Raw genomic sequence first — 12,492 nt, 5'->3', positions numbered from 1 at the left:
TTAAAGTAAGTATATGTGTTCAGACTATTGTGTAGAATGCTAAGCATGCAAACTGCTAAAGTTAGTTGCAAAATGTGTGCAGTTGCTGAGTGGGGGGGGTGAGGATAGGAGCGCGCGTGCGCACTGGACTGCTCCGGCAGGGTTCCATCGCTACATCCGGGTCCTGGGTATTAGCATTTGGCAGCCGAGGCACAACTTTTCCTCGAGGCAAAGTGAAATCCCGGCGCGCTCGCGCCCGCGGAATATAGTTCCCCCGGATTCAGCTGCTGAAACCGTTAAACGGAAAAGTCGCGGCCCGCAGCGCCGGCAGCCTCGCAACTTCGGGCATCGGCACGGCTGAGGCCGACCGGAGGCCCCCCCCGGCCGCCCCCCTCCCTTCTCTTCGACTTGTTTTCCGGAGAGTTTTGTGAAAAATGGCGTAAAGTGAGTGATGAGTCCCGTGTCCGTACTGGCAAAGAGAGGCAAAGAACTTGCTTTGCAGACTGTGTCTACTTGTTCTTCCGATTGCTGATTTATTTATTTATTTATCTATCTTTCTCTCTCGGAGCTGTTTGTGAGTTATTTTTTGATTATCGCAGAGGCGCCCCTGAGAGAGAGAGAGGGGAAGAAGAAATATCCACGCCAGCCACCGCACGCACACAAACAACTAACTTCATTTCGTTTGGATTCAAAGTGTGTGAAAAAGTGCTTTTGAAGTCCAGCCATGGAGATGCAAAGCCTTCAAGACGCGCTGAAAGTAGAAATCCAGTGTCACCAGGTAAAAGAAAAAGCCTTCTCGCTCCTCTATCTGTAAAGGGAGAACGAGGGAAGAGAAGGAGTCAAACCAGAATAAAGCTGGGCATTTCTGAGAGGCGCTTTTGGGGTTCGAGGATCAGTTAATGGCCATAACTCACCGGCCAGCTTGTTTGCATTCAAGATCTTTAACTTTCATACTAGTTTCTGCTGGTGTTTTTTTAAGTTCCGAGCAACAAGGATTTGGAGTAATATTGCGGTTGGCTTGTGTGTGTGTGTGTGTGTGTGTGGTGAGGAGATTAGTACGAGACTTGAATATTTATGAGATGCTCCAAACTGACTCAGTGTTTGCGTGCCTCTTTGTTCCTCCCAATCATGATAACTTCTACTGCTCTTTGACCTTTTGTATTAAAATCATATCAATGTTCTGATTTTCTTTGTTTTTAGAAACTAGTTGCACAGATGAAGCAAGATCCACAGGTAAAAGAGCTGCTTCTTTTAAGTCTTTTCTTTATCCTGTGTGCTCGTGAAGACCATCAGAAACTTTATCAGTGCAGATCTCATTTGCTAGTCAGCATAGCTGTGGAGAGTGTGCATATTAAACAGTGGCCGTTAACATCGCGTTGTATCTAAAAGGACGAAAGTATTAATTTTTCCGCCCATGTCATATCGCAGACGTGTCATTTTTTTTAAAAATAAATATTTTTTCCCTCAGAACGGAGAACTTAAGAAACAGCTCCACGAAAGACAGTCCCGAATAACATCTCTTAGTGAGAAACAAGTAAGAAACTGGTTTAGTTCTTGGCCATGTATTGATGTGCAGAGTACCGATTTAACGTTTGCGATGACTTTCACTAAAAGTAACTGGGGGAAGGGAGGGAGGGATGGGGAGTTGTTAATAATGAATGTGCAACCTTTGCAAGGTTGCACAATGTGTGGCGAAAGTGATGTACGTGTAGATGGATAGTTGAAGTTAAATTTTTGATTTATATGTGGAGATGAGTTTGCTTTCAGACAAAGTGAAGTTGTGGCGTGTGTTTTAAGTTGGCAAATTCTGAGGCGTCCATTTTGGATAGGTCGACATATTTTCCAAGTATGAAAAGGGAAGGGGAAAATCTGGCAACTAACGTGTATGTTAACTTTATAATACCGATTTCTATCGTCAACTTCTCCATCTCAATTCTTGCCGGAATGTTTTTAAATAGTTTATTTCTGGTTTTTATTGAGTTACATTGCTCTTACTTGCCGTCTCCTTGTTCTGATTTGACGTGTAAGCGGTTGATTCGGGTTCAGTATCACTTTCCTTTTTCTTCGCTAGTGTGAATTTAATGAGCGGGGTATTGATCTGGACTTGACTAATTTTGGGAGGCATTTTAAAATGTCGAAGTGAGCGAATGTTGGTGCCCGAAAACTCCGAAGGCCGACTTTGCATACTTGGAGCAGTTGATGGAGCTTGGCTTCTAGCGGAGAACCCTGATTATTACAATGGAAAAAAATTCAGCACCACGAACAGATGCCATTGAACGCACAGCTTGCTCTGGCTCTGTCCAGCACTAAGCTTCTCAGCAAATTTTGTATTTTTTGCAAAAGGATCAAAAATTTAACCTTCTTATTCTTGTCCAGCAAGCTTATCCATAATTCTCATGAAGCATTTTAAGGGATTTCAAATCCAAAGGCTCAGTATATTGAGTTTTTCCCAACTCCATTGATCTTGTTTCTTTTGGAATGCAGCTTGCAGCACCAAGTTAGCCCTGCATCTTAATTTCATTCGCGATCGAAACGGGCTTTTCTGTAAAGATAATCGGTGATCTTGCTTAACGGTTTTATAGCGAAATATGCGAAGTATGATTGTCTGTTTTTTTGGGGAGAAGTAATTTGCGATGTGTTATTTATTTATTTTGCTAGTACATTCAATTTGGTAGTGGAAGCTTCCATTTTGTAAGTAAAGGGGTGTTGTGTTTTTTCCTAACATGGAGAAAACTATGGGATGAAGAAATCGCACTCTGAAATGTGGAGGGGGATGGGGCCTCATTCATGCTTAACATTACCATTTTGATCGCGTTGATATTTTGTGTGTGTTTTGTTGGGGGGAACAGCAAAAGAAGAGAGCACATAAGCTGCTGGTTATGATCACTTATGGTTATCAAATCAGTTTTTTAATTCATCAAAAATGTCTCCCACCCCCAATTGTGGAGGAAGATTTTTTGATCACTCAGCATTTTTGTATTGTAGTTAGAATAAAAAACGTGTCCCAAAAGCTACAATGTTTGCTACTACTTTATTCAAAGTTTTACTTGGGTGTCACAAGCATGGGAATTTTTGATCAAGTACACTCAATAATAACTGAGGTAACTATTTTGAAGTGCTTTGTTACATTAAAATTTCATAATGAACTGTAAAGGGTAAATGAACTACTTTCCCGCATGTACAAATGGATGAATGTTTTTATCTGAGGAAGTGCTTATGTCCACTGGAGTATGATTTTATGCTTGCCAGTAGCTTTCCAATACTATGTCCAAATGGTCATTCTTCACAAGTGAAATTAAACAAGAAGTATTAATGGGCAGTTTGATCATGAGAAAAGAGAAGTTTCACACCAATACACACATGCACTTTTTCGGTCAGAGTTAGTAGTGAAGTCCCTTTACCTCTTAAAGCATTTATTAAGTGCAAATTAGTGATTGAACCCAGAATTGAAACTGGAAATTTTTTACCTCTGACTCTATCATTGTGTTTTGTTTACTCAGAACTGCTGGGGAGTCTGTTTTTGGTGGTTTATTTCTAAGTTAGCACAAGTATCTTAGGAACAACTTTTTTGCCATTTGAACTGCGCTTGGAAAACATGAATCTCTAATGAAGTGCCATAACTAACATTCATGCTGAAGTTTAGAAGAATGTTTATGCACTTGAGATTCTGGATTTGTCAATACCCTGATCACGTGGTAACACAATTTAACCAGACTTGTTAACCATGATTTTTTGCATCTAAGTGCCCAGAAAAGGTTTATCGTTACTTCGAATGTCATAGATCTGTTGTGAACTACTTGATCACTTCATTTGCTGTTCATATTTTATTCCAAATTACCAGTTGAAATAAATCATAAACTATTGTTGTGTTAGTCATGTTCTGAGAAAATGAGCTTTGAAAAGTTTGAGACTTTTGTATTTCTTTTCCAGTACCTAAAGGCTAAAACGTTTTGTTCTGGATTTGAACGTGAATGTTTCATTACTTTAAATGTTTGTCTAACAAGTATTTTGAGTCATATCAAACTTGCAGTTAATCAAATGCAAAAACTTGCTATAAATTGACTGGTTTCAATCGAAATTAATTGCATGATGTAACTTAAATCATCTATGTAATTCACATAGAAACTAACTATCTGTATCCAAAGTTATTTTTCGAAATAAGCTGTTAAATTTCTGTTTTGTTGAAGGATCTGTTTTACTAGATATAAGATTTTCACTCATTGTGAGTGCTTACACAAACAATAGCCTAAAACCATGAAAATCAGTCATGTGTCAAATTGAACAAAATTAAGGGATCACAAATTGAAAATAGGTTTGAAGTGGTCAACAGTGAGTAAGAAATAACTGGCTAAATTATTACAGTTAGGACAACCACTGTCTCTGACGTGTATACAACAAAAAGTATTTTAAGTCAAACACAAACTAAGTAGTAATTTTTATATAGTGGTGGGGGGAGTCTCTTTTCAAAACCAGTATGCATTTGATACAAATAAATTTATGAAGAAGCAGATTTGGTAGTACTTTACTGCCTTGCCAGTAAATCAGTGATAATGCAGTCTCTCTTTCTGTGATTTGTTACTTGGGCAACTGATGGGTTTGAAATTATTCACTACGTGCTTTTACTGACCAAATGTTGATAGGAAACCCTTTGCCTGTATGAGGTTGTTTAATATAATTTAATGTAATGAAGCACAGTAATAATGGTTCTTAGTGTCACTTGACTGTTGTTTGAGCAGAACATTATCCTTCACATAACATGATATAATATATAGAGAGCCCATTTGCTGGTCCAGCGCATTGTGTGCGTGTGTTGGTGTGTATGTCAGCAGCATTGACTTGTGTAAACCCATTTAAGGCCAATTTTATTTCTCCTTTATAAATATTACATTTCATTTTCAATGAAATGCTGACAGTGTTCCCCAATTTCTCACGATTGCAGCTAAGCTGGAGGGCTGTTGTAACGTTTCTTGTGAGGATATGTGCATTTTCCTGTTTGCCTATCCTCACATTCTGGATGATGGAATCCATAAGTTTGTATGACATCTTTTCTACTTTGTATCCCTTTAAAAGTTGTTAGATTTGCATCTCTTGTAAATAGTTAACATTGATATAAACGCTTAAAAGTTGTATGTAACAACTGATTTGGAATTCCTTATCAAGTTCAAAAATTGCTTTGTCGCTTGACATGTCTTATTGGATTAACTGAATAAAGAATAGCATTAAAATGTTTCTTCTAGCTTATAGCTTGAAAATAAAACAAAAGTTTGGTAACTGTTTTTCCTTTTGTTAGTCTTTACTTATCCTCCACTTGCAAAGACTCTTCATAATATCTGTGACTACCTTGCCAACACTGCTTTCCTTGTATGGTTCTTGCTTAGACGTTGTCAGGAGACTTATCCTGGTAGATACGGAGTTTGAAACTATCCTTACCTGATATCAGCGTGGCTACTGGATTGCAATTGGAATTGCAACTCTGACTGAATTATTTTAGTTTTGTTTTCTTAAGCTCTGGAGCATTGAGGCCAATTTTAATATGACTAATACCATCTGCTTGCAATTGGCTAACTCTGCATAGATCAGCAATTGATCAAGCTATGCTGTTTTGTGCTTGACACAGGTAAACAAATGCTATATTAGAGTAACATTTCCCACTATAACGTATTTCAGCATTTTATATAGTCTTCAGCTTGGCTTTTGCATGTTCTATGCACCACCTCTATTTTACTGCTGTCATTTGATAATTTTCAAAGTTAAGAAATGCCCTAAAGCTAAAATCTAGCATTTAAAAAGAAGTACTATCTTTGGAACTGCTTTGGTAGTGATTAGATCGGAACCTCCTTAGCCATTTCTGAATCAGCTGTTTATTTTTTTTGGTACACTTGTAATTTCCAGTATGTCATATAAATCTGCTGAAGCAGCATTGTTCTGGCTGTAACCTTTGACAGCAGCAGTGTGGAGAAATGTAGTGTAAAGCAGACCTTTGTGTTTAGGGGAAAAATAGTATTCTAACAAATTACAATGGGTTGCTGCGTTTGAGGGTGCAATTATACTAAAGCAGATTTAATAAATTATAGTTGTGGAAAGTCTATTTGTGTTTTATATTTGAGCAATATCAGTTGATTTTTTTTCCCTCCAATTATTCTTTCTCAATCAGTGGAAGACTGATATGATTTAGCCATTTAATAGGCTGGTTTATTTTGCACCAGCATGAGGTGAAAAATTAAATGAGAATAAGAAAATGTGAAAATCTAGAACATTGAACCCTACAGTGCAGAAAGAGGCCCTTCAGCCCATCGAGTCTGCACCAAACACAATCTCACCCAGGCCCTATCCCCATATCCCTATATATTATACCCACTAATCCATCTAACCTACGCATCCCTGGACACTAAGGGGCAACTTTAGCATGGCCAATCAACCTAACCCGCACATCTTTGGACTGTGGGAGGAAACCCACACAGACCCGTGAAGAATGTGCAAACTTCACACAGACAGTGACCCGAGCCGGGAATCAAACCCGGGACCCTGGAGCTGTGAAGCAGCAGTGCTAACCACTGTGCTACCATGCCACCCTAGCTAACATGAAACTTTTTCATTCTGCCTGATATACTTGAAGTGGTATGAAGTTGATTGTGTGCTAAAGGATTAAATTATTTGGATAACATTAACTGTGTTAATATATAACCTTAAAGTCCAGGTATGTGTAATGTGAGTTACAGTAGGCTAAGGATGACCCCAATTCATAATATACTTTACATTCAAAATTCTTCATTTGTCTTTTGCAGTTGCCTCTTTTGTTGAGTTTAAACAATTGTCGATGTTTTTAAGAATGTATTTATATGCAATGATGTTTTAATAGTGACTTTCAGAACTTGCATTTGATTACTTAAGTGTTAAGGTTATGACATTGGGAAATTCTAAATTCCATTGTGGGCTTCACTTTTTTTCCAGCAAATACTTGAGAAATGGGGAAAGAAAATTTATACATTAAGGATATAACTGTCCTCTTGATCACCACCCCCAAATGCCATGACTGTTTTCAGTTGCTGGTTGCAAGTTTTTTAATTGTGGCTTTCCAGCATGTATCTGCGCTATCACAGTTTTAGAATATTTTAAATATTTAGGAATTTGTCTTGCTTGAAAGGCCAAATTTCAAATTTTTTCTCGTCTAAAAAGAAGTCATTAACAATGTGGGCATCAGTAACAAGGCTAGCATTTATTGTCCATCCCTGATTACCCTTGAAAAGGTGAGAGAACTGCTGCAATTAGTGATGAAGTTATTCCCAAAGTGCTGTCAGAGTGTGTACCAGCATTTTGGTGAAGGAACAGCGAAATATATACAAGTCAGGATGCTGTATGAGTTTTGAGAGGAACTTGCAGTTGGGAGGTGTTCCCATGCAGTAGCTACCCTTCTAGACTATAGAAGTTGCAGGTTTGGAGATGGTGTTGACAATGAGTTGTCTTGTTCTCAATATTTTAAGTGCTGTATACTTAACGTGTAGCAAAATACAAGTTCATTTCACCTAAGGTTTGGAGAAAGTACAAGTCTTGGAAAGCATACTCCACTTCCAGACAAGTGCCATTGTCAATCTTCACACCTAGGTGTTGTTGTGGTGCATCCTGTCAATCAGTGGTTCTTGAACTTTGGTGAAGGACATGTATTCAAATGGATTAGTAATCACCTGAGGCATTTCCCCGCCTCATCTGAATTATAACGCTGTATTATATTCATAATGTGAGTGTAGTGTGCTTTGCTAATGCTTTTGAAAAAACAAGTTTTTACTTGGATATCAATGAGATGGTGGGTATGTTGGATAGTTGTTCTGGAGTGTGTCTATCCTAGGTGTGATGTTTTGACAATGACACTTGTCTGGAAGTGGAGACTGCTTTACAAGACCTGTACTTCTTCACAACCTTAGTGAATTGAATTTGTATTTTGCTACCCTTTCTTTGTATTAAGTATGTGAAATTAAAACTTTGAGAAAAAGAATCCCCTCACTTAAGCAAAGTTGAACTTGCCAAATGCTTACAGCTGGCCTTGGTTCTACCTGGTCATGCTCATAATGTATTCAGCACTCTTCCGTGCATATTCCCCTGCTCAATGAGATAGCCAGTACAAATCTGTACAGTGCATGTAATGATTGCAAGTCACCTCTTGCTTACTATTGACCATGTGTTAGAGGCCGTCACCAGAATTGGGAGGGAGTGGCTTTCGGATTTCATGACATGGGGGCAGAAATAGCCATTTGGCCCATTGATTCTGCTATGCCATTCAATGGGATCATGTCTGATCTAATGTGATCTGCTTTTTTTTGTCTCATCCCCACATCCCTTGATTCCCTTACTGATTAAAAATCTGTGTCTCTCTGCCTTGAACATTCTCAAATACTGGTACTGATTTGTCAATATTGAACACCATGAAGTCTGAATGGTATCTAGTCAAACATAGACAAGGAAACCTTCGGCTGATTACCATGGCGGTATGATGACACGGTAGTTAGCATTGCGTAACACAGCATCAGGGACCCAGGTTTGATTTCTGGCTAGGATCACTGTATGGACACTCCATTGTGTTGTTTGGCCTTAACACAGTGCTACAAGGGATAGATTTGGAACAGATCCAGTGGCTCAAAACTGAATATCCAAGAGTGCTGTCGGTCATCATTAGCAGTAGAATTATACTCGCTGTCTAACCTCAGGTTCTGGCGTATCCTCAACAATTATAATCAAGGCAATAGATCAACTCTGGTCATGAGGAGTGTTGAAGATCATGTCAGGAGCATCACTCAGATGCACCCAAAAGAGAGTCAACTGGTGAAGCTGCACTATGTGCATGCCAAACAGTGGAAATAGCATACCATGGATCTAGTTTGTGAGCCCATAAGTAACTGATTTAGATTAAAACTCTGCAGTCCTGCCAATTCTAGTCATGAATTGTGGTAGATAATAACTAAAGAGAGGAAGTGGCACCATGTACATTCACATCCTCAGTGTTGGTGGAGTGCAGTATCTGAGTGCAAAAGACAAGGTTGTAGAGTCTCTAACCATCTTCAACCAGAAGTGCCAGGCGATCCACTTGCAAGTCTTCCTAAAAACCCACTCTAAACAGCCAGTCTTGGCTTCTTTCTACATGATATCAAGAAATGGCTATGTAAAGGGAATACGTTGCAAGCAATGGTTCCAACCACATGGCACCAATGGTGGCATCCACTTAACAAAGTATAAAATTTTATAGATCTGTTCTGTCCATAAAGCAAAAGACAAATCCAATCCGGACAAGGACTGTCCTAATAACCTACTTGTCAGATGGAAGTTGACATTGGCCGAACTATCAACTATTGGACTCTAACAACCAGTGAGATGTTGTTCAATTTGGATTCTGCTAGGCTCACCCTGTTGAAAACCTCATTATAGCCTTGATTCAAATGTAAATCCAGAATCCAACTTCAAGATGAGGTGGAAGTGACCGCCGTGGACAGCAAATCAACATTTTGATTGACTAACATCAATGAGCCCTAGCAAAATTGAAATTGGCTGGGGGTAAACTCTCCATTGATTGGCCTCTTTCTGTCGTGCCAGATGTAGAACATACATAGAACACTACAGCACAAACAGGCCCTTTGGCCCACAAGTTGCGCTGATCATATCCGTACCTATCAGGCCATAGAACTATCTATAACTCCCAATCCCATTAAATCCCATGTACTCATCCAGAAGTCTTTTAAAAGACCCCAGCGAGTTCACCTCTACCGCCACCAATGGCAGCCGATTCGACTCACTCACCACCCTCTGAGTGAAAAACTTACCCCTAACGTCTCCTCTGTACCTGCTCCCCAGCACCTTAAACCTGTGTCCTCTCGTAGCGACCATTTCAGCCCTGGGAGATAGGGTGGATTCTCGGAGGCTATCTATACCCCTCAACATTTTATAAACCTCTATCAGGTTGCCTCTCAACCTTTGTCTCTCCAGGGAGAAGAGACCGAGCTCCCTCAACCTATCTTAAGGCATGCCTCCCAATCCAGGCAATATCGTTGTAAGTATCCTCTGCACCCTCTCAATAGCTTCCACATCCTTCCTGTAGTGAGGTGACCAGAACTGCGCACAGTACTCCAAGTGGGGTCTGACAAGGGTCTTTGAAAGTTGCAACATTACCTCCCGACTTGAAAACTCATTGCCTCGATTTAATGAAGGTCGGTGCACCATAGGCTGCCTTGACCACATCCTCCACCTGCGAGGCTGATTTTAAGAGTCCTATGGACCTTGACCCCAAGATCCTTCTGCTCCTCAACACTGCTAAGACTCCTACCCTTGATATTGTACTCCTTCATCCCATTGGACCTGCCAAAATGGACCACTACACATTTATCCGTGTTGAAGTCCATCTGCCACTTCTCCGCCCAGTCTTGCATCCTATCTATGTCACGCTTCTGACATCCCTCCAGACTATCCACAACACCACCAGCCTTCGTATCGTCGGCGAACTTACTAACCCATTCCTCCACTTCCTCATCCAGGTCATGAAAATGACAAACAGCAAGGGTCCTAGAACAGATCCCTGGGGCACTCCACTGGTGACCGACCTCCATGCAGAAAAAGACCCATCCACAACCACTCTCTGCCTTCTGCAGGCAAATCGGTTGGACTAAAACCTGGTGTTGTCAGACTTTTTATTCTGCAGGCAAGCCAGTTCTGGATCCACAAGGCCAAAGTCCTTTGGATCCCATGCCCTCTCACCTTCTCAAGAAGTCTTGCATGGGGGACTTTATCAAACGCCTTGCTGAAGTCCATGTAAACCACATCCACCGCTCTCCCTTCGTCAATGTGTTCAGTCACATTTTCAAAGAACTCAACTCGGCTCGTAAGGCACGACCTGCCCTTGACAAAGCCATGCTGACTATTTCTGATCATACTAAACTTTTCTAAATGCTCATAAATCCTATCCCTCAGAATCCTCTCCACCAACTTAACAACCACTGAGGTCAGACTCACCGGTTGGTAATTTCCCATGCTATTCCTGTTCCCTTTCTTGAAAATAGGAACCACATCTGCAATCCTCCGGAACCTCTCCCGTCTCCATTGACAACGCAAAGATCATCGCCAGGGGCTCTGCAATCACTTCCCTCGCCTCCTACAGTGACCTGGGGTACGTCCCATCCGGATGTGACTTCAATTATTTCAGCCTGATGACCTCAATTCGGCTGTTCCTGTGACCTCGGTCCAAACATCTTCAGCTGCTTCATCACTGACCTTCCCTCCATCGTATGATCAGAAGTGGGAATGTTTGATAGCTATGTTGTTCAGCACCATTTGCAGTTCTTTGCATAATGAAGCCTGTGTCTGAATGCAATAAGATTTTGGTTGCGTTCAGGCTTGGGCTATTTAATAGCAAATAATACTTGTCCCAGCACACCAATGTCAGGCCATTTCAATAGTGGCATTGTTAGGCTCTTGTGTAGAGTAGTTGAAAGTGAGCCACATTAGTGTGGGAGGGATAAACCAGACTGTAAGGATAGCTGGCCTTAATTGTTCTCAATTGATGAAATGATGGTTCAAATTTTAATACATAAACTTACTTCCAGGTTAGAATTGCTGTTTTTTTTATATATAAAAACCTTTTTTTGATGAAGCAGTATGGACAACATGCAATATTCCCTCAACTGTCATTCATTGACATGCATTGCTTATTTACACAGACTTATGCACATGTATTATTTTGACTGACATGGTGTCAGTTGTTCTACTTTGTTATCTTGCCATGCTTTAAATTGCTTATTCAATGCACATTATTTATTTTTGCTCATAAAGTACAAGAGCAACACATCCATGTGAGCTTTTGAAATTTCTGGATGTCATCAGTGTAGCTTTATTTGCATGCTTGGATTATAGCATTTATGAAAATGTAGATACCTTCATTGAGCATACATACAGAAGTTGGAATAAATGATGCATGACCAGATATTTGAATCTTTGGCTTCCATCTAGATTGTGCTGCAGGTGGATAATTCAGAAAGCATGTTAAGAACAGAACTCGGTACAAATTCAGGGGTTTTTTTTTTGTTTTTATTCCAATTCAATCAAATCAAGTCCAATTCAGAGTCCCATCAAATTGAGACATTTCCGATCCAAGCTGACAAGACAGGCTCTCACCTCCTGTCTTGGGCTTGATCTACAAGATCCAAGCTGATTGGAGTAGAGGTAGCTCCTCCTCTAAGACTTGATCTCATTTGCATCTTAGCCAAAAGGCTGACATGCCACTTTTAAAAATTGCTTCAAATGAAACAAAAATGTAATCTAATGACTTCAACCAAGCACAGCATGTCGATACTACACTTAATCTTAGTCAAAAGGCCAAGAAACGATTTTTTTTTTAAAATCCCAGGTTTACTTCGTAAATTATTAGCAACAGCACTAACTGTTTTCCCTATGTTGCAGTAGTTTGATATAGATCTGATTTTAATTTGAAAAAATCTTTGTTCTGCCAAACTGAAAGGTAGACAGTAAGAAACCAGTTTG

The 12,492-nt window shown here is 40.0% G+C and overlaps 1 protein-coding gene across 5 annotated transcripts in view; it reads left to right on the top strand.

The window, feature by feature from the left end:
* Positions 1–250: 250 nt before the first annotated feature.
* The window catches only part of phf21b (PHD finger protein 21B), a 209,628-nt gene continuing 197,386 nt past the window's right edge, over positions 251–12,492 (top strand). For 3 of the 5 annotated variants that reach the window (XM_080190854.1, XM_080190855.1, XM_080190851.1), the window contains exons 1-3: positions 251–757; positions 1,180–1,212; positions 1,448–1,513. In XM_080190854.1, the coding sequence (XP_080046980.1) occupies positions 704–757; positions 1,180–1,212; positions 1,448–1,513 (153 nt within the window). In that variant the 5' untranslated portion in view covers positions 251–703. The remainder of the gene's footprint in view (positions 758–1,179; positions 1,213–1,447; positions 1,514–12,492) is intronic. The other 2 variants (XM_080190852.1, XM_080190853.1) reach the window with 2 other exon arrangements.

Source organism: Carcharhinus amblyrhynchos, chromosome 6 (assembly GCF_965287045.1).
Source record: "Carcharhinus amblyrhynchos chromosome 6, sCarAmb.v2.hapA, whole genome shotgun sequence".
NCBI lineage: Eukaryota > Metazoa > Chordata > Chondrichthyes > Carcharhiniformes > Carcharhinidae > Carcharhinus > Carcharhinus amblyrhynchos.
This window is presented reverse-complemented; position numbering and strand designations above follow the sequence as displayed.